General features: G+C 46.2%; 1 protein-coding gene across 2 annotated transcripts in view; it reads left to right on the plus strand.

Annotated features, from left to right (window-relative positions):
- The window catches only part of AGAP2 (ArfGAP with GTPase domain, ankyrin repeat and PH domain 2), a 355,861-nt gene that overhangs the window by 178,848 nt on the left and 152,991 nt on the right, over positions 1–24,022 (plus strand). For both annotated transcript variants that reach the window (XM_063952311.1, XM_063952312.1), the window contains exon 3: positions 4,045–4,132. In XM_063952311.1, coding sequence (XP_063808381.1) covers positions 4,045–4,132 — 88 coding nt within the window. The remainder of the gene's footprint in view (positions 1–4,044; positions 4,133–24,022) is intronic.

A 24,022-nucleotide genomic window follows, 5' to 3' on the forward strand; every position in this document is an offset into this window, starting at 1 on the left:
ACGTATGACTGCGACTGTGCATATAGCCTATGTGACATTATAGCCCATGTATGACTGTGCATATAGCCTATGTGACATTATAGCCTAGGTATGACTGTGACTGTGCATATAGCCTATGTGACATTATAGCCTAGGTATGACTGTGACTGTGCATATAGCCTATGTGACATTATAGCCCATGTATGACTGTTACTGTGCATATAGCCTATGTGACATTATAGCCCATGTATGACTGTGACTGTGCATATAGCCTATGTGGCATTATAGCCCATGTATGACTGTGACTGTGTATATAGCCTATGTGGCATTATAGCCCATGTATGACTGTGACTGTGCATATAGCCTATGTGGCATTATAGCCCATGTATGACTGTGACTGTGCATATAGCCTATGTGACATTATAGCTTACGTATGACTGTGACTGTGCATATAGCCTATGTGGCATTATAGCCTATGTATGTCTGCGACTGTGCATATAGCCTATGTGACATTATAGCCCATGTATGACTGTGACTGTGCATATAGCCTGTGTGACATTATAGCCCATGTATGACTGCGACTGTGCATATAGCCTATGTGACATTATAGCCCATGTATGACTGTGCATATAGCCTATGTGACATTATAGCCTAGGTATGACTGTGACTGTGCATATAGCCTGTGTGACATTATAGCCTACGTATGACTGCGACTGTGCATATAGCCTATGTGACATTATAGCCTAGGTATGACTGTGACTGTGCATATAGCCTATGTGACATTATAGCCCATGTATGACTGTTACTGTGCATATAGCCTATGTGACATTATAGCCCATGTATGACTGTGACTGTGCATATAGCCTATGTGGCATTATAGCCCATGTATGACTGTGACTGTGTATATAGCCTATGTGACATTATAGCTTACGTATGACTGTGACTGTGCATATAGCCTATGTGACATTATAGCCTAGGTATGACTGTGACTGTGCATATAGCCTATGTGGCATTATAGCCTATGTATGTCTGCGACTGTGCATATAGCCTATGTGACATTATAGCCCATGTATGACTGTGACTGTGTATTTAGCCTATGTGACATTATAGCCTACGTATGACTGTGACTGTGCATATAGCCTATGTGACATTATAGCCTAGGTATGACTGTGACTGTGCATATAACCTATGTGACATTATAGCCCATGTATGACTGTGCATATAGCCTATGTGACATTATAGCCCATGTATGACTGTGACTGTGCATATAGCCTATGTGACATTATAGCCCATGTATGACTGTGACTGTGCATATAGCCTATGTGACATTATAGCCCATGTATGACTGTGCATATAGCCTATGTGACATTATAGCCTACGTATGACTGTGACTGTGCATATAGCCTATGTGACATTATAGCCTACGTATAACTGTGACTGTGCATATAACCTATGTGACATTATAGCCTAGGTATGACTGTGACTGTGCATATAGCCTATGTGACATTATGGCCTACGTATAACTGTGACTGTGCATATAGCCTATGTGACATTATAGCCTACGTATGACTGTGACTGTGCATACAGCCTATGTGACATTATAGCCTACGTATGACTGTGACTGTGCATATAGCCTATGTGGCATTATAGCCTACGTATGACTGTGACTGTGCATATAGCCTATGTTACATTATAGCCTACGTATGACTGTGACTGTGCATATAGCCTATGTGACATTATAGCCTAGGTATGACTGTGACTGTGCATATAGCCTATGTGACATTATAGCCCATGTATGACTGTGACTGTGCATATAGCCTATGTGACATTATAGCCTAGGTATGACTGTGACTGTGCATATAGCCTATGTGACATTATAGCCTACGTATAACTGTGACTGTGCATATAGCCTATGTGACATTATAGCCTATGTATGAATGTGACTGTGCATATAGCCTATGTGACATTATGGCCTACGTATAACTGTGACTGTGCATATAGCCTATGTGACATTATAGCCTATGTATGACTGTGCATATAGCCTATGTGACATTATAGCCTACGTATGACTGTGACTGTGCATATAGCCTATGTGACATTATAGCCTACGTATGACTGTGACTGTGCATATAGCCTATGTGGCATTATAGCCTACGTATGACTGTGACTGTGCATATAGCCTATGTTACATTATAGCCTACGTATGACTGTGACTGTGCATATAGCCTATGTGACATTATAGCCTATGTATGACTGTGACTGTGCATATAGCCTATGTGACATTATAGCCTATGTATGACTGTGACTGTGCATATAGCCTATGTGACATTATGGCCTACGTATAACTGTGACTGTGCATATAGCCTATGTGACATTATAGCCTATGTATGACTGTGCATATAGCCTATGTGACATTATAGCCTACGTATGACTGTGACTGTGCATATAGCCTATGTGACATTATAGCCCATGTATGTCTGTTATTTATCTGTTATTGCCTACTGCAATTTTCTGAATATCTTAATGCAGAGTCTTTTAATTTCCCTTACATATCCCTATGTACATTAAAAGCAGTATTTATTCCATGTATTAAAACTCTTGCTGAACATACAGTACTTTCTTTAACAAGATTATACAATGTTTCTAAAAGCAACAAACATGCAGTGATTATTTAATAGAGATTGCTAACCTCTTCATCTTTCCTAGAACATATTGCTTTTTCTGATCTTGACCTGGTCATGCTACTTACTGTCATTTATTTTCTGTATGATAATCTTAAACAAGTATTTCTGGAAAGTTATGCTTTGTGATCACAAGCTATATTTATAATTGACATAATCAAGTAAAATAGTTTCATCAGGATTTTGAAGAGAAAACTTGAAACCACAACCCTTGGCTTTAGACACTAATGCCTATTAACTAGTAATATCAACTAAGATTTTTTACAGACAGAATTACAACCCAGAACTAGCTTGTTTTTTTTTTTAAATGGCCAAAAGGTCGTGCAAGCCCAGATTTTTTATTATTGACCTGAAAGTTTTTTAAATTGATTTTTATATAGTACTGTAAGTACAATTTTTATGTAACATAAAGGAGCTAACTTTAGCATTCCAATTGTAATATCCAGTGCCATTCAGTGCCAGAAAGCATAATTTATACCCCTTTCACACCAAGAACCCAGGTCCAACCTGGATTATTGAACACTGGTTCAAGCAGTGTCCAGTTGCTTAAAACCATGTTCATATTGCAGACTGGACCCAGGTCAGTCCCAGGTTCAACCTTTGCCTTCACAACCTGGGTCAATATCCCGGGTCAGGGCTTGGTGTGAAAGGGGTACTAGAAAGGTACAGAAATGGAACAACCAGATTGCAGATGCCGTGTTGTGACATTGTAGGGTTTACTGCATTTCCCAGATTCCCCTATCTACCGATATATATGTTAGAATTCCCAGATTTTCCGACCCTAACCTAAACATGTTTGGGATCGGCAAATCTGTAATTTTTAACATTCAGAATTACCCCGATTTCCAAGCAGATCACAGATCATCACTGGTTACAGATCAGCATTTTCGTTCTCTGATTTCCCTAATATGGCATTGGGAGACCAGGGAACTGCTCCATTTCATCACCGATTAGAGCATATTACAATGGGGATTTCATGGTTGAACACAGAATCGATATAACAATTTTAATGTGACAGAAGGGTTGGAGAGATCTAGAGATTAGTCACATTGTCCATACTGTTCAATTAAATATTAATCTCATTCTGCATTCAGCCATAAAATGTTGCACATTTCTCACTGTAGCGTACATATTCCTGTTGGTAATAACCCAGGGAAAAAGGGAGAAGGGGGAGTAATGGAAACCCATTACCCTGCACTAACCCAAGTCCCCTTTCCCCAAAGCCATCTTGTGTCCTACACCACTGAACTACTCTTTCCCAACACTTTCATAATAGAAATTGTACCAAGTACAGTATACATATTGCCATGTTTGTGTCATCATCTTTTGGAAGAAATCTGAATTACAACTCAAACAAGTTAAAATATTTTTCTTTCTCTCTTAGGGAGTTGTGGGTAATATTAAAAGTGGAAAATCTGCTCTTGTTCATCGGTTTGTTACGGGATCCTATCTGGCATTAGAAGCACCAGAAAGTAAGTTGTCAGTTGTCTATATACCATACGTTTTTCAGCATAAAGTCAATGATTATTATTTTGTAATGAAGGCTGGGATAACACTTGTCTTTAGTATATGTTGACCTTCAGAACCATTGCTGTAGACTGAGCTTACTGCCACAAAAGCAAGGGTATAGTTAAGGGTCTACCTGCAAAAGTAATAACCTGCACCAGGTGCTGCCAAAAACTGTACTGGTCACACACTATAGTAGGGAGAGCTGCTGTATGGTTACTCATGTCATATTGTGAAAACAGCCCAGTCGGCATAGAACTGAAATTCTTATGAAAATCTGTCATCCTCAAAAAACACACAGGCCCCTTCACCAGGGTCAAAGAGCACTGTGCTCATCCTGGGTGCCAAGGTAATAGCCTCAAGGGAAAAAAATAACTATTGGGGCACTAATGTGGAAATAGGAGTTCTGAAAAGGCCAGGTAGCCATTCTGATTGGGCATGCTGGTGATTGTAGGACTACAACTGCCAGCATGCCCATAACTGCCAGTAGCTGCAATAGTATACTGGAGTTTGTGGAAGTACCAGGCTGACCAGCCTCAGGCTGTTTCACATTTGTGACAGGGAGGAACCTACACTGTGATCAATGTAGCCTGGCATTGCTTCATGATGATTACCACTCTGTAAAGGGACTATATGCTCCCACATAAGGGGGGCCAAACAGTAAAAAAAACTATTTTTAAATTAATTAATTAATTAATTTACATTAATTTATTTATTTTAGGAAGTAGAGAGATGCAGTAGGTATCTTTACAGCAAGCCATTGTGACACAATATATATGCCTTCCAAATGGCCAAGTTTAACTAGTCTAATGTAGTATAACTCTACTCAGCTTGGACCTGCATGCACCTGGAAAGGCCTTGCCAAGCATAAATGAACGCAAGTGAAGATACTTATAAAACCCTAACTCAGAGGCGTAACTGTGGGAGACAACGGAGTCGGCTGCCGCCAGGTTCCTGCTCTGTAGGGGGGCACCTCTCCCCTCCGTTCCGTGTGTTCAGCAACACCATTTAATTAAGTTAATTGATAGTTGCTACTATCTCTTCCTCCCTGCACCTTACAAGTAAGTCACACCCATTTTATTATAGATACACATTTTATAAGTTTCATACCCAGGATTAAAACCCACAACCTATTACACTGGAAGCAGACACCTTGCTGATTAAGCTATTTGATCCTATATAGAAAGCGGTATCCGTTCACATGGTCGACCATGTTATGTCATTAGGTCGACCACTATTGGTCGACATTGACATGGTCGACATGGACACATGGTCGACACATGAAAATGGTCGACACATGAAAGGTCGACACATGAAAAGGTCGACATGAGTTTTTTAACTTTTTTTTCTTTCGGGGAACTTTTCCATACTTTACGATCCACGTGGACTACGATTGGAACGGTAATCTGTGCCGAGCGAAGCGGTAGCGGAGCGAAGGCACCATGCCCGAAGCATGGCGAGCGAATCGAGCCATGCGAGGGGACGCGGTGCACTAATTGGGGTTCCCAGTCACTTTACGCAAAAAACGACACCAAAAAAAGTTTAAAAAATCATGTCGACTTTTTCATGTGTCGACCTTTTCATGTGTCGACCTTTCACGTGTCGACCATTTTCATGTGTCGGCCATGTGTCAATGTCGACCATGTCAATGTCGACCAATAGTGGTCGACCTAATGACTGTCGACCATAACATGGTCGACCATTCATACCGGAACCATAGAAAGCATGAGAATACTAACTATATGAAGTTACTTCTCCGACAATTAAAAGTAACTTCATAACCAGTAGTTAGAATTCTCACACTTACTGTACAGGAGCAAATAGCTCCATAAGTAAGGTGCCTGTTTCCAGTGTAATAGGTTGTGGGTTCATATAGTTAGAATCTGCAGGCTTGCTAAGCAGCAGGAGCAAATAGCTTTATCAGTAATGTGCCTGCCTTCAGTGTAACATGTCATGGGCTCTAATCCTGGGTATGACTGCTAAGAAATGTTTGATTTAAAATAAGTGACAAATGAAATGTATATATACTGTATATACCTATTTTTATATCCAGAACATTCCATATACACATATATATTTTATCTATATATATTCATTCTATCTATCTATCTATCTATCTATCTATCTATCTATCTATCTATCTATCTATCTATCTATCTATCTATCCATCCATACGTATATTTATCTATATATAACGAGAGGGGGCACCAATATTTAGCCTGCCTCCGGGCATCTGTGACGAACTTACGCCACTATCCTAACTGTAACAGGATGTTACAGCAAAGTCCCATTTTATATGCTGCAACAGGGCTTAAAGTGGTCCTGGAGAGGTGGGGGAACTCACCTCGCCCGCGACCCCTTTGGCTTAGTGCGTGCCACCGCAGAAAGGGGTGTGGCCTCACAAGGAAGGGACATGGCCACACAAGAGTACCACCAATTCAAAATAATTCCTCACAGTAGCACAATCTTATTCACATTGCCCACCCCACATACTAGTGCCCTTTACACACACAATGCCCACAACAGCAGAGCCACTTACACACACACAATGCCCACAGCAGTGCCCTCTCCCTCCTAATTTTAGATTTGATTCACAATATAGCAGTATATATGGAACAACCTTTGCTCACCTCTCTTATGTCTTCTATGTGTCCCTTCTGCTTTCTTGTTTACTTTTTCTGTCACTCTCCTCATGAGTCCATATCTTCATCCTAGGTATCCCTTACTCAGTGGCGTAACTAGAAATTTTTCTCCCCCAAGCCAAAAAATTCTTTGGCGCCCCCCCCCCCCCCCCCATAATTGGCGCCAAAAAGGGGCGTGGTTTTGTTTAAATGGGCACGGCTTCGCATAAAGAGGCGTGGCATTGCAGGAATAGACTACCTTATACCCCAGTTTTGCAACCTGCACGCCCAGACGTTAGCCACCACAGGAAAGAAAAATAATCCTGATTCATGCCCCTTCCATTATTTGTCATTTTTCCTCCTTATAGTAATGCCCAGTATACATTATGCCACATACTGCAAAGGCCCTCAGACATTATGCCACACACAATAATGCACATGACACAATATGCACACACCGTAATGCCCCCGACACATTATGCCACACACCGTAATGTCTGTGACACATTATGACAGGAATCGCAATGCCCGTTATACATTATGCTACACACTGCAATGCCCCTGATACATTATAGCACATACCACAATGCCCATGATATAGTATACCACACACCGCAATGTCCGTGATACATTATGACACACACCGCAATGTCCGTGATACATTATGACACACACTGCAATGAACCTGAGACATTATACCACATACCACAATGCCCATGATATAGTATACCACACACCGCAATGTCCGTGATACATTATGACACACACCGCAATGCCCGTTATACATTATGCCACACTGCAATGACCCTGAGACATTATACCACATACCACAATGCCCGTGATATAGTATACAGACACCGTAATGCCTGACACATTATGCCACACACCGCAATGCCCATTATACATTATGCCACACACTGCAATGACCCTGAGACATTATACCACATACCACAATGCCCGTGATCTAGTATACCATACACCGTAATGCCTGTGACACATACCGCAATGCCCGTTATACCCTATGCCACACTGCAATGCCCCTGAGACATTATACCACATACCACAATGCCCGTGATATAGTTTGCCACACACCGTAATGCCTGTGACACATTCTGACACACACCGCAATGTCCGTGATACATTATGCCACACACCGTAATGCCCATTACACATTAAGTCCTACATTAAGGCTTCTAATTACTTTTAAATTACCTGCTCGTTGCCAGGGGTTTCATGTTCTTGGTTCCATGCACGGTGCCAGGGGTTTTCATGCTCAGGGTGCCATGCTCGTTGCCAGGTGTTTCATGCACTCGGTGTCATGCTCGATGCCAGAGGTTTCATGCACTGGGTGTCATGCTCATTGCTAGGGGGTAGTGCTTGTTGCTAGGGCTGTGCTCCCAGTGCCACATATGTCCTCAGTGCCAGATATTCCCCCACGGTGCCAGGTACTCACATGCCCCCAGTGCCAAATATAGCCTCTCCCCCCAGTGCCACATATGCCCCCAGTGCCAGATATTCCCCCACAATGCCAGGTGCTCACGTGCCCCCAGTGCCAAATATAGCCCCCCATGTGCCAGGTACACATACAGTGCCATATATGCCCCCTCAGTGCCCCCCCAGTGCCATATATGCCCCTTTCAGTGCCTCCCCAGTGCCATATATGCCCCCTCAGTGCCCCCCAGTGCCATATATGCCCCCTCAGTACCCCCCAGTGCCATATATGCCCCCTCAGTGCCCCCCCAGTGCCATATATGCCCCCTCAGTGCCCCACCAGTGCCATATATGCCCCCTCAGTGCCATATATGCCCCCTCAGTGCCTCCCCAGTGCCATATATGCCCCCTCAGTGCCCCCCAGTGCCATCTATGCCCCCTCAGTGCCCCCCAGTGCCATATATGCCCTCAGTGCCCCCCAGTGCCATATATGCCCCCTCAGTGCCATATATGCCCCCTCAGTGCCCCCCGCAGTGCCATATATGCCCCCTCAGTGCCATATATGACCCCTCTGTGCCCCCCCAGTGCCATATATGACCCCTCAGTGCCCCCAGTGCCATATATGCCCCCTCAGTGCCATATATGCCCCTCAGTGCCACCCCAGTGCCATATATGCCCCCTCAGGCCATATATGCCCCCTCAGTGCCCCCCCCCTGTTCCATATATGCCCCCTCAGTGCCCCCCCAGTGCCATATATGCATACCTCCCGCAGTGTCCCGCGATGGGGGGGGCAGTTGGGAGGCTCCTACAGTCACTGCTCTGCATAGCAGAGCAGTAGTGAATAGACGCTGTGCGCATGCGCACAGCGTCTATTCAGCGCAGACAGTGGGAGAGAGGGCATGCCAGCAGCTCACAGAGCGCTGGGCATGCCCCCTCAGTGACGAAACGGGGGCGTGGCCCGCGATCGCGGGTCCTCCGCGAAGCCACGCCCCCTTTTCATAGGACACGCCCCCGACACGCCGGAGACTCAGAGGGACACAGGAGAGGCGCACGCTGTGCCCTCCGTGTCCCTACTTCACAGCGGGGGGCTAGTGACAACAGATTGACATGCGGACGTTCGTCCGCATGTCAATCTGCTCTAAATCAGTGGCGGCGCCCCCGCAGCCCCTCGCCCCAAAGCCACCGCGAGGGCTGCGGGGGCAGTAGTTACGCCACTGCGGCCTTACTCCCTATATGCTCTCCTTTGTGTCTGATCAACTGAACCTTTCTCTCCTTTACTTACCCCCTACACCTCTCACTCCCTGTGCCTCACTCCCCCATCTCACCCCCTGCACCTCTCACTCACTCCCCATCTCACCCCCTGCACCTCTCACTCACTCCCCATCTCACCCCCCACCCTTGCACCTCTCACTCCCCCATCTCACCCCCTGCACCTCTCACTCCCTCCTCCATCTCACCCCCTGCTCCTCTCACTCCCCCAACTCAACCCCTGCACCTCTCACCCCCTCCCCATCTCACCCCCTGCACCTCTCACTCCCTCTCCATCTCACCCCCTGCACCTCTCATTCCCTCCCCATCTCACCCCCTGCACCTCTCACTCCCTCCCCATCTCAGCCCCTGCACCTCTCACTCCCTTTCCATCTCACCCCCTGCTCCTCTCACTCCCTCCCCATCTCACCCCCTGCTTCTCTCACCCCCTCCCCATCTCACCCCCTGCTCCTCTCACTCCCTCCCCATCTCACCCACTGCTTCAGTGGCCGTGGCCTGGAGCATCAGGTCCCGGCTGTGGTGTAATGCTGGCAGCGGCCGCCAGACAGTACTGGCTCACGGATCAACTGCTATTGAAAAGAAGCGAGGAAGCACTTTGAATCTGGCGCCGATTGTGCGCCATTCATGGCTCCCAGACCGCCAGCTAATGAGAAGCTGCCACTTGGCGGCTTCTCATTCGCTGGCGGTCTGCGAGCTGTGATTGGCTCATGCCAGATTTTAAAAAAGCCGCCCCTTTTTTTGATTGGTGCTGCAGCCGGTCCACGAGCCGGGATTGGCTGGCGGCCGCTGCCACCTTTAAAATGGAGTCACCTTTACAATGATGCTGTGGCTGGGCGGAGGCGGAACTGGTTCCACCTGCAATTAGAGGTGACGGAACGCAGTTCTGCCCCGTTCCGGCCCACTTTAACCACTGTGCTGCAATTGCTCCACCCTATATCGGGACCTAAATGTGTAATCCTCCTCTATATTATTTCAAAGAGATTTTAAAAGCGACACTATTAAATAAATACATATTCTAATTATTTCTCTCTCTCTCTCTCTCTCTCTCTCTCTCTCTCTCTCTATATATATATATATATATATCAATAATGAGTATTTGGTTTTTAATAAAATGTACATTTTATATGTTTTGTTATTTTAATGCCAATGTGTACAATATCACTGTTTATCTGTGAGTCTTGAGGCCAGTACACACTAGTCGATAAACTAAACAACGTCGCTCATTTTGACCCTTCCTGAGTAACGTAGTTTACTACAGTATATTAACTTGTGTGTACACTGTAAATGACGAGTGATGCGCGGCCCCGCAGGTCGTTAAGGACCCTTGGTAACGGCCATGCATGCAGCTCAATTTGGACTCATCGTCCAAAGCTGCATGCTCAGGCCAACCACAGCATAACGGGGTCATTACGAGTTGATCGCACACTGACGATTTTCGCTGCGCTGTGATCAGGTCTCTACTGCGCATGCGTATGCACCAGAATGCGCACACGCGTCGTACGGGTACAATGCGGATCGTTGCTGAGCTGTGGAGTTAACGAAGAATCCATATGCACAGCCGATCGCAAGTAGATTGACAGAAAGAGGGCGTTTATGGGTGTCAACTGACTGTTTTCTGGGAGTGGTAGGGAAAACACAGGCGTGTCCGGGCGTTTGGAGGGCGGGTGTGTGACGTGATTTCCGGAACCAAAAAGACTGAAGTGATCGCAAGGGCTGAGTAATTTCAGACCTACTCTGAAACTGCACAAAATGTTTTTGCACAGCTCGGCTGCACAGGCGTTCGCACACTTGCAAAGCAAAAATACACTCCCCCGTGGGTGGCGACTATGTGTTTGCACGGCTGCTAAAAACAGCTAGCAAGCGATCAACTCGGAATGACCCCCAACGTCACTGTGCGATATCTCTAGCATAGAGCATGCCTGCCGTCGGGGTGGCGCTGGAGGGGGACACACTAGGCGATTTGGCTCACCAAGCACATCGCCTAGTGTGTACCCACCTTTAGGGCCTGATTCATGGGGGTCATTCCGAGTTGTTCGCTCGCAAGCTGCTTTTAGCAGCTTTGCACACGCTAAGCCGCCGCCTACTGGGAGTGAATCTTAGCATAGTAAAATTGCGAACGAATGTGTGTGTGTGTGTGCTCCTGGACTCTGTACAATGTGTGTATGTGACCCTGGACCCGGTACAATGTGTGTGCGTGTGTCCCTAGACCCTGTACACAGAGGGCTCTCTAGCTGCGACATGCACGTCAGCCCCCTCCCATCTCTGTTTCTCGCACCCTGCCAGCCCACTGCCCCCCCACCTAGAACCCACTCCAGCCCAATGTCCTCCACATAAAACACCCCCCACCAGTCTAGTGGCCCCACCTGCTCACTGACCCTCCCCCCATCTCAGTGCCTCACACCCTGCCAGCCCAGTGCCTCCCCGCCTTCCTTCCCCAAGCAGCCCACACTGCCACATTTCACTCCCCCCAACATAGAACCCCCTCCAGCCCAGTGAGTTGATTTTTAAAAGTTTTTTTTTGTACACATTTTATATATATATATATATATATATATAGAAAAATTGTTCACCTTGACAAAGGGGCGCTTGGACCCCGAAACGTCGGATCATGTTTTGTGTGTAATACACTTGAATTTTTAAACAGACTTGGAGTGCCGCTTACCTTATTGCCTACTATATATATATATATATATATATATATAGATTGAAGAAATTGGTGGCACTCAAGCAGGCTAGTAGATGCAAAGAAGATGTCCCTTTATTTGCCTACATGTTTCGGGGAAACTCCCCGTCCTCAGGGCTCCCCTGAGGACGGGGAGTTTCCCCGAAACATGTAGGCAAATAAAGGGACATCTTCTTTGCATCTACTAGCCTGCTTGAGTGCCACCAATTTCTTCAATCTATCTTTGTCATTTGTTGACCTGGAGGGCACCGCAGCAAAGAAACTTTACATATCTTTTGGAGTGCCGGTATAATCTCTGAATTATATATATATATATATATATATATATATATACGACTCCAAACCCCCTCACGTTCTCGTGGAATGCTATGGGGCCCTTTCAAAATTTTGCTATGGGACCCATGAAAGTCTAGGTATGCCCCCGGCTAGAGGTACAGAAAGAGGAATAAACAGCAACCAGTCACCAATTTAAATAATCCTAGTTACCAACCACCAGTTTTTGCCCTCCATAAGCCGTCTTTGTCTATCCGTTTTTGCCCCCATTCTCTGCTGTCAGAGCTTATCATTACCCTGACAAAGTCTACCCATCAAAGTGATGAGAGTTAAATAGACAAAGCTATTGGTAGCTTATATTTTCCCCCTCTACTTCCAGTTTTAACGAGGGACACACCGGACTCAACATACAGAGAGAGCCGCCATGCGATGCTTTTGCACCCTTGCGGGAAAGGGGGCAGAGCCAGACATGCGGGTCGGACTAGCCCCGCATGTCTGAGAATCTGATCATAGATGTGCTATATTTAGCTCATCTACAATCAACTCTGAATCACCACCTTAGTGCATAAACCCCTGAAACTACTGATTCACTAACAACAGGATAACCATTGACTTTGATGTAATTGGGCCTAAATCAGATCTGGCACATTTAGCACATCTACGATCAGTTTCACAGACATGCGGGAGGACGCCCAGCACAGGGCTGGTCTGCCCCGCATGTCAGCCCCCCCCCCCAACAGGGGTACAAAAGCAACGCAAGGCGGGTATGCTTTTGTAGTGCCGCTACTCGCCGTGTCCTGGGTCGCAGCGGCTGCGTGTGACATCATGCAGCCGCCGCAGCCCACTCCCCAAACGGTGGACCGCGCCCCACCAACGGCATTCTAACGCCAATGGCACGCCCCCTTCCGCACCTTGACCGCCTCTGCCTGTCAATCAGGCAGAGGCGATTGCAGCCCTAAGATGCTGATAGCATCTCACTAGGCTCCCGGGGTGCGCAAGCGCAGCATGCTCACTCCACAAAGTAATTCAGAGAGACTGCGATCGCTGCCGCTGCAGCAATGCAGTCTGAGTTTCCCCCTCAGTCCGCTTGTGCATTGTGCACTGAAACTCCAGTAGAATCACGATCCAATTGTTACGTTTCCATAGTTGATTAGGATCCCACAGTATATTTTACATAGTGATGAGCGGGTTCGGTTCCTCGGAATCCGAACCCGCCCGAACTTCACCTTTTTTTTACACGGGTCCGAGCGACTCGGATCCTCCCGCCTTGCTCGGTTAACCCGAGCGCGCCCGAACGTCATCATCCCGCTGTCGGATTCTCGCGAGACTCGGATTCTATATAAGGAGCCGCGCGTCGCCGCCATTTTTCACACGTGCATTGAGATTGATAGGGCGAGGACGTGGCTGGCGTCCTCTCCGTTGTATTAGAAAAAAAAAACTGAGTGACTTAGTTTTAATTGTGGGGAGGATTGGGGACGGGGAGCAGCTGTTAGGGAGTACAGTGCAGGGTTTTGAGTTTAATCCGTTGTTTCTCTGCCTGAAAAAAAACGCTCCACCATATCTGTGCTCACTCAGTGTGCTGCACTGCTGCATGATATATCTGTGCTGAGTGCACTGCTCACACTGCCTAATTGTGGGGACTGGGGAGCAGTTATAGCAGGAGTACAGTGCACAGTTTTGCTGACAGTGACCACCAGTCCAGTATACGTTTGTCTGCCTGAAAAACACTGTGGTGTTTTTTTTTTATTTCTTCATGCTAGTTTGTTTAGCAGTCTGCTGACAGTGTCCACCAGGTCCGTTATACAGTATATTATATATATAATTAAGCACTAAGCAGCAGTACGGTAGGCCACGGCTGTACCTACCTCTGTGTCGTCAGTGCACTCGTCGTCCATAAGTATAAGTAATACTATACTATCCATCCATCTACATTGTATACCTGTGGTGTTTTTTTTTTCTTTCTTCATAGTCATACTAGTTTGTTTAGCAGTCTGCTGACAGTGTCCACCAGGTCCGTTATACAGTATATCATATATATAAGCACTAAGCAGCAGTACGGTAGGCCACGGCTGTACCTACCTCTGTGTCGTCACTCGTCGTCCATAAGTATAAGTAATACTATACTATCCATCCATCTACATTGTATACCTGTGGTGTTTTTTTTTTCTTTCTTCATACTAGTTTAGCAGTCTGCTGACACTGTCCACCAGGTCCGTTATATAGTATATCATATATATAAGCACTAAGCAGCAGTACGGTAGGCCACGGCTGTACCTACCTCTGTGTCGTCACTCGTCGTCCATAAGTATAAGTAATACTATACTATCCATCCATCTACATTGTATACCTGTGGTGTTTTTTTTTCTTTCTTCATACTAGTTTAGCAGTCTGCTGACACTGTCCACCAGGTCCGTTATACAGTATAATATCATATATATAAGCACTAAGCAGCAGTACGGTAGGCCACGGCTGTACCTACCTCTGTGTCGTCAGTGCACTCGTCGTCCATAAGTATAAGTAATACTATACTATCCATCCATCTACATTGTATACCTGTGGTGTTTTTTTTTTCTTTCTTCATACTAGTTTGTTTAGCAGTCTGCTGACAGTGTCCACCAGGTCCGTTATACAGTATATCATATATATAAGCACTAAGCAGCAGTACGGTAGGCCACGGCTGTACCTACCTCTGTGTCGTCACTCGTCGTCCATAAGTATAAGTAATACTATACTATCCATCCATCTACATTGTATACCTGTGGTGTTTTTTTTTCTTTCTTCATACTAGTTTAGCAGTCTGCTGACACTGTCCACCAGGTCCGTTATACAGTATAATATCATATATATAAGCACTAAGCAGCAGTACGGTAGGCCACGGCTGTACCTACCTCTGTGTCGTCACTCGTCGTCCATAAGTATAAGTAATACTATACTATCCATCCATCTACATTGTATACCTGTGGTGTTTTTTTTTCTTTCTTCATACTAGTTTGTTTAGCAGTCTGCTGACAGTGTCCACCAGGTCCGTTATACAGTATATCATATATATAAGCACTAAGCAGCAGTACGGTAGGCCACGGCTGTACCTACCTCTGTGTCGTCAGTGCACTCGTCGTCCATAAGTATAAGTAATACTATACTATCCATCCATCTACATTGTATACCTGTGGTGTTTTTTTTTTCTTTCTTCATACTAGTTTGTTTAGCAGTCTTCTGACAGTGTCCACCAGGTCCGTTATACAGTATATCATATATATAAGCACTAAGCAGCAGTACGGTAGGCCACGGCTGTACCTACCTCTGTGTCGTAAGTCGTCGTCCATAAGTATAAGTAATACTATACTATCCATCCATCTACATTGTATACCTGTGGTGGATTTTAGTTGTGCCCAAAATATGGAGAACAAAAATGTGGAGGTTAAAAAAATAGGGAAAGATCAAGATCCACTTCCACCTCGTGCTGAAGCTGCTGCCACTAGTCATGGCCGAGACGATGAAATGCCATCAACGTCGTCTGCCAAGGCCGATGCCCAATGTCATAGTACAGAGCATGTAAAATCCAAAACACAAAAGATCAGTAAAAAAATGACCCAAAAATCAAAATTAAAAGCGTCTGAGGAGAAGCATAAACTTGCCAATATGCCATTTACGACACGGAGTGGCAAGGAACGGCTGAGGCCCTGGCCTATGTTCATGGCTAGTGGTTCAGCTTCACATGAGGATGGAAGCACTCATCCTCTCGCTAGAAAAAAGAAAAGACTTGCGGCAAAAGCACAGCAAAGAACTGTGCGTTCTTCGAAATCACAAATCCCAAAGGAGAGTCCAATTGTGTCGGTTGCGATGCCTGACCTTCCCAACACTGGACGGGAAGAGCTTGCGCCTTCCACCAATTGCACGCCCCCTGCAAGTGTTGAATGGAGCACCCGCAGTCCAGTTCCTGATAGTGAAATTGAAGATGTCAGTGTTGAAGTACACCAGGATGAGGATATGGGTGTTGCTTGGGCTGGGGAGGAAATTGACAAGGAGGATTCTGATGGTGAGGTGGTTTGTTTAAGTCAGGCACCCGGGGAGACACCTGTTGTCCGTGGGAGGAATATGGCCATTGACATGCCTGGTGAAAATACAAAAAAAATCAGCTCTTCGGTGTGGAAGTATTTCAACAGAAATGCAGACAACATTTGTCAAGCCGTGTGTTGCCTTTGTCAAGCTGTAATAAGTAGGGGTAAGGACGTTAACCACCTCGGAACATCCTCCCTTATACGTCACCTGCAGCGCATTCATCATAAGTCAGTGACAAGTTCAAAAACTTTGGGCGACAGCGGAAGCAGTCCACTGACCAGTAAATCCCTTCCTCTTGTAACTAAGCTCACGCAAACCACCCCACCAACTCCCTCAGTGTCAATTTCCTCCTTCCCCAGGAATGCCAATAGTCCTGCAGGCCATGTCACTGGCAATTCTGACAAGTCCTCTCCTGCCTGGGATTCCTTCGATGCATCCTTGCGTGTAACGCCTACTGCTGCTGGTGCTGCTGTTGTTGCTGCTGGGAGTCGATGGTCATCCCAGAGGGGAAGTCGGAAGACCACTTGTACTACTTCCAGTAAGCAATTGACTGTCCAACAGTCCTTTGCGAGGAAGATGAAATATCACAGCAGTCATCCTGCTGCAAAGCGGATAACTGAGGCCTTGACAACTATGTTGGTGTTAGACATGCGTCCGGTATCCGCCGTTAGTTCACAGGGAACTAGACAATTTATTGAGGCAGTGTGCCCCCGTTACCAAATACCATCTAGGTTCCACTTCTCTAGGCATGCGATACCGAGAATGTACACGGACGTCAGAAAAATACTCACCAGTGTCCTAAAAAATGCAGTTGTACCCAATGTCCACTTAACCACGGACATGTGGACAAGTGGAGCAGGGCAGACTCAGGACTACATGACTGTGACAGCCCACTGGGTAGATGTATTGCCTCCCGCTGCAAGAACAGCAGCGGCGGCACCAGTAGCAGGATCTCGCAAACGCCAACTCGTTCCTAGGTAGGCTACGCTTTGTATCACCGCTTTCCAGAATATGCACACAGCTGAAAACCTCTTACGGCAACTGAGGAAGATCATCGCAAAATGGCTTACCCCAATTGGACTCTCCTGGGGATTTGTGACATCGGACAACGCCAGCAATATTGTGCGCGCATTACATCTGGGCAAATTCCAGCACGTCCCATGTTTTGCACATACCTTGAATTTGGTGGTGCAGAATTATTTAAAAAACGACAGGGATGCTGTCGGTGGCCAGAAGAATTGCGGGCCACTTTCGGCGTGCAGGCACCGCGTACAGAAGACTGGAGCACCACCAAAAAAACCTGAACCTGCCCTGCAATCATCTGAAGCAAGAGGTGGTAATGAGGTGGAATTCAACCCTCTATATGCTTCAGAGGATGGAGGAGCAGCAAAAGGCCATTCAAGCCTATACATCTGGCTACGATATAGGCAAAGGAGGTGGAATGCACCTGTCTCAAGCGCAGTGGAGAATGATTTCAACGTTGTGCAAGGTTCTGCTGCCCTTTGAACTTGCCACACGTGAAGTCAGTTCAGACACTGCCAGCCTGAGTCAGGTCATTCCCCTCATCAGGCTTTTGCAGAAGAAGCTGGAGGCATTGAAGGAGGAGCTAAAACAGAGTGATTCCGCTAAGCATGTGGGACTTGTGGATGGAGCCCTTCATTCGCTTAACAAGGATTCACTGGTGAGAAAATTGTCAAGTCAAGCGGAATGCGACCTGTCAACATCTCCTCCTTCACATTCTCCCGCAACTGGGGGTGCGAGGAAAAGGCTACGAATTCCGAGCCCACCCGCTGGCGGTGATGCAGGGCAGTCTGGAGCGACTGCTGATGCTGACATCTGGTCCGGACTGAAGGACCTGCCAACGATTACTGACATGTCGTCTACTGTCACTGCATATGATTCTCTCACCATTGAAAGAATGGTGGAGGATTATATGAGTGACCGCATCCAAGTAGGCACGTCAGACAGTCCGTACGTATACTGGCAGGGAAAAGAGGCAATTTGGAGGCCCTTGCACAAACTGGCTTTATTCTACCTAAGTTGCCCTCCCTCCAGTGTGTACTCCGAAAGAGTGTTTAGTGCCGCCGCTCACCTTGTCAGCAATCGGCGTACGAGGTTACTTCCAGAAAATGTGGAGAAGATGATGTTCATTAAAATGAATTATAATCAATTACTCCATGGAGACATTCACCAGCAGCAATTGCCTCCAGAAAGTACACGGGGATCTGAGATGGTGGATTCCAGTGGGGATGAATTAATAATCTGTGAGGAGGGGGATGTACACAGTGAAAGGGGTGATGAATCGGACGATGATGATGAGGTGGACATCTTGCCTCTGTAGAGCCAGTTTGTGCAAGGAGAGATTGATTGCTTCTTTTTTGGTGGGGGCCCAAACCAACCAGTCATTTCAGTCACAGTCGTGTGGCAGACCCTGTCGCTGAAATGATGGGTTGGTTAAAGTGTGCATGTCCTGTTTATACAACATAAGGGTGGGTGGGAGGGCCCAAGGACAATTCCATCTTGCACCTGTTTTTTCTTTCATTTTTCTTTGCGTCATGTGCTGTTTGGGGAGTATTTTTTAGTAGGGCCATCCTGCCTGACACTGCAGTGCCACTCCTAGATGGGCCAGGTGTTTGTGTCGGCCACTTGGGTCGCTTATCTTACTCACACAGCTACCTCATTGCGCCTCTTTTTTTTCTTCTTTGCGTCATGTGCTGTTTGGGGAGTATTTTTTGGAAGGGCCATCCTGCCTGACACTGCAGTGCCACTCCTAGATGGGCCAGGTGTTTGTGTCGGCCACTTGGGTCGCTTATCTTACTCACACAGCTACCTCATTGCGCCTCTTTTTCTTCTTCTTTGCGTCATGTGCTGTTTGGGGAGTATTTTTTGGAAGGGCCATCCTGCCTGACACTGCAGTGCCACTCCTAGATGGGCCAGGTGTTTGTGTCGGCCACTTGGGTCGCTTATCTAACTCACACAGCTACCTCAGTAGTTTTTGGAAGGGCCATCCTGCCTGACACTGCAGTGCCACTCCTAGATGGGCCAGATGTTTGTGTCGGCCACTTGGGTCGCTTATCTTACTCACACAGCTACCTCATTGCGCCTCTTTTTTTTCTTCTTTGCGTCATGTGCTGTTTGGGGAGTAGTTTTTGGAAGGGCCATCCTGCCTGACACTGCAGTGCCACTCCTAGATGGGCCAGGTGTTTGTGTCGGCCACTTGGGTCGCTTATCTTACTCACACAGCTACCTCATTGCGCCTCTTTTTTTTCTTCTTTGCGTCATGTGCTGTTTGGGGAGTAATTTTTGGAAGGGCCATCCTGCCTGACACTACAGTGCCACTCCTAGATGGGCCAGGTGTTTGTGTCGGCCACTTGGGTCGCTTATCTTACTCACACAGCTACCTCATTGCGCCTCTTTTTTTTCTTCTTTGCGTCATGTGCTGTTTGGGGAGTAGTTTTTGGAAGGGCCATCCTGCCTGGCACTGCAGTGCTACTCCTAGATGGGCCAGGTGTTTGTGTCGGCCACTAGGGTCGCTTAGCTTACTCACACAGCTACCTCATTGCGCCTCTTTTTTTCTTTGCATCATGTGCTGTTTGGGGAGTATTTTTTGGAAGGGCCATCCTGCCTGACACTGCAGTGCCACTCCTAGATGGGCCAGGTGTTTGTGTCGGCCACTTGTGTCGCTTAACTTAGCCATCCAGCGACCTCGGTGCAAATTTTAGGACTAAAAATAATATTGTGAGGTGTGAGGTGTTCAGAATAGACTGAAAATGAGTGGAAATTATGGTTATTGAGGTTAATAATACTATGGGATCAAAATGACCCCCAAATTCTATGATTTAAGCTGTTTTTTAGGGTTTTTTGTAAAAAACACCCGAATCCAAAACACACCCGAATCCGACAAAAAAAATTCGGTGAGGTTTTGCCAAAACGTGTTCGAACCCAAAACACGGCCACGGAACCGAACCCAAAACCAAAACACAAAACCCGAAAAATTTCAGGTGCACATCCCAAGTTTATTATAACCAATAAACGAGGAGTGTCACTTTAGATTAAATGCAGGGAATATTTTTTTGAAGTCTAAAAACAGTTTATGTACTTACCAATTAGGGTCCACCGTCCGCCACCATTATTATTATTATTATCATTGCAGCATTTGTCCTGGCATCAGAGACAGATGAGAGCACACACAATTCCTGGGCCCTACAATTTCTGATGGAAGCCCTGGTCCCACTGATTAAATAGATGGTCTCCAGGTTCATGGCATTTCGTAAATGTGTTCCAGGAACTAAAGTCTTCCCTTCCTTAGACAATTAGACATCAACTTTGTAACAATTTTAGTGTACCCACAATTTTAATAGAGATCTATTATCCTTATTTCATGCTCCATTAAAGTTCTTTTCACCTTGGAGTTAACGCAAAGAACTGGAGCATACTTTGGATGAATGCTACAATGTCAGTGAGAGCTGACATCACTAAGCTTTTCACTGGTCTTGCAGCACATTGTTTCTCAGAACATCTAAAAATATTAAAAAGAAAAAACAAATTGCTCCAAATTCTAAATATCCTGTATTGTACTTAAACTGTCAAGCAGAGATGGGGTTGGTGCACAGTTCACAGGAAACCCACAGTTTCATACATATGAGCAACTGACTTTCATATTATTATTATTATTATTATTATTATTATTATTAGGCACCACACAATACACAATGGCTGACCAATGCATAAGTACAAAACTTTAGAATAATATCACAGACAGGGATTACAGATAAAAAGACAGTGGGCTAGCAGGAATATACAGTGGCAAGTCACGGGTCGGAATCAATATAATACTCAATGATCGTGTACTCAACATGTGGGTTAGCAAACGGTGTCTGAATCGCTGAAGGGGATGATATATGAATAGTGTAAGTGAAGAGAGCAGAGGGCCCTGCCCATAAGAACTCATCATTATATGGGGAAGTTGTGAATCCTGTTAAATATTTTATACATTGGAGGATTCATACACAGACCTATGATCAGTTACAGATTTCAGAGTTGAATGCAAGTTGGCCATAATTGCTGCCACTTTGCATGTACTGAACTTAATATATTTCTTCAACCAAATGTAGAGTTCTACACATACTCATGGCTATACCGAGCCTATCTGTATGCTTGATTTAAAGCCATCATCAATAACAGAACACTAGATCCCTCTGAAAAAGAGAACTGTGCAACTCTGCACAGTCCACATTCTGTTACCAGCACTCTCTGAAGTTTGCTCGCATAAGAACGTGAGCCTACAACCCAGATAAGCCTACTTGGTTCCAAGTGGAGATTTGTCTTATACCCCTTTTCCACTAGCTCAAAAAACATGGGTAAATGCACGGGGGCACGCATTTACCCGTGTTTTTTGCAAGTGGAAAAGGGTAAACCCGGATCAAGTGACCCGTGAATCCTACCCGGCTATCTACCTGGGTAGGACACGGGAATGATCCGGGTAGGGTTGTAGTGTAAACGGGAGCCGTGTCGATGCGACACGGCTCCCGTTTACACTGTATGGAAGGGCAGCGCTGGGAGATCATGTGATCTCCTTGCGCCGCCCCTGCCGCGTCACTAGAAGCGTCACCAACCTGGCATATGCCGGGTTGTGACTGCTGATGGGAAAGGGACCGAGCACGGGTCGCAGCAGGGGGCAGCTCCCGTGTCAGGCACCCGGCTGCGACCCGTGCTCGTAGGTGGAAAAGGGGTATCAGATGTGCATGTCCCTGTATTTGCTGTAATTGTGTGGGGTGTACTACGATATCCCGGCTGTTGAGATCCCAGCGCCCAGCATACCGGTGCTGGGATCCCGACCGCCGGAATGCCGGTAGTGGGGCAAGTGCAAAAGAGCCCCTTGCGTGCACGGTGGCCCGCTACATGCGCCAGGCTATTTATTCTCCCTTCAGGGGTGTCATGGACACCCCAAGAGGGAGAATAGTTGTTGGGATCCCGGCGCTGGTATGCTGAGTGCCGGGATATCGAATGCTTCCCGTTGTGTGTGCCTGGGTTTGGAGTATGGCCAGTACAAAATCCAGCATGATGCGTTCCGCAAATGGACTTTCATTTAACTATGTCTCAGCCCAGCAATGTACTGTGCAGTTCTGTCTCAGCATCCACCTGTCATTGGTGCCATTTTGGCATATGTTTGTGATAAATCTGGAGTGAACTTAAATACAAATAGCACTGATTCTGCCATTGGCATTTTAACGTGTGTTGGGATTCTGGCGTCAGTATTCTTACTGTCGGGATCCCGACATTCCAACGTCTTAACCGCATCACATTGTGGTGCTATAGATGGTAAATGCTTGTAGTTTTAATTGCCGTTTGGGTCAACATATTCCAGGATCCCTTGCAGTAAAGTAAATGTGTCTCGGTATAACTTCTCTGCTATAAACTAAAAGATCAAAAGTTTAATTAATACACATTTTCTGGAATGAAAATGAAATGATGTGTATACATAAAGTTGTTCATAGATGATTATGATAAAATATGCGAGACAAACCTGTGCAGGAGAATCCAGCTTTCAGAAACGTGTGCTATTAGTGCAATCATTTCCCAGTTTCTGTATAAACCGCCCACTCACTCGCTGCTAGGTTCTTTTTGTGCCGTTACTTAAAGTGGCAAAAAACATTGTGTAATGTCAGCATGAAAAAAATGCTTTTGCAAAGAAATGAAAGAACATCTCTTACTCAGAACATTAAAAACCAAGGAATTGTAAAGTAGATTAATTACATCTGCGTAGGCTCACTGTGTGAAAAATTCTATACTTATGGCACGCCGATGTTTGAAATGTCTCTCTAGTCCCTATTTAAAGCTAAATATTTGTACCTCATAATGGCCAAAGTACACACAGTCATTGGGGTTGCATTAGTTGTGCAGAACTCATGTGTCCTTCTGCTCCAATGTGCACAACTCTACTCTAATAGACCTGATAATAGTGTCTCAGATGTGTGCTAAATGAGCAGCCTGATTCAGAGTGGTGCCCGATGGTTTGGGTAACACTCTGATGTTAGAAGTTCAGTCCATGCACGGAATCTGGACGGTCTTCTGCAGCTTCTCTTGCAGTTCCCCAAAGCCACAGCCAAACTGACAGGTTCTGGCCGTTTGGGGGCGGGGTTGTTCAGCTTTTCTGAAAATCGGGACATATCGCCCCATTTTCAGGGAATGCCAAGACCAGGGTCTGCCTCTGCACTCCTGAATCCATAGATGGACATGCAATACATGATACGTCGGGATGTAGTCACGTTACCGCCGGTCAGGATCCCGCCGGTCAGTATACCCACGCTGGGATCCTGACCGCTTGAAATGCCGACCGTCGGAATGCAAACACATGGGGACTATTCCCACTCGTTGGTGTCCACCACACCCTTAGAGTGGGAATAAAACCTGTGCTGAGCGCAGCGAGCCACCGAGCCCGCAGCGTGGCGAACACTGCGAGGCCGCAAGGGGCATAGCTGCACTCGCCACCTGACGGCATTTTAGCGGCCGGGATCCTG

The sequence above is a fragment of the Pseudophryne corroboree genome, chromosome 2 (genome assembly GCF_028390025.1).
Source record: "Pseudophryne corroboree isolate aPseCor3 chromosome 2, aPseCor3.hap2, whole genome shotgun sequence".
NCBI lineage: Eukaryota > Metazoa > Chordata > Amphibia > Anura > Myobatrachidae > Pseudophryne > Pseudophryne corroboree.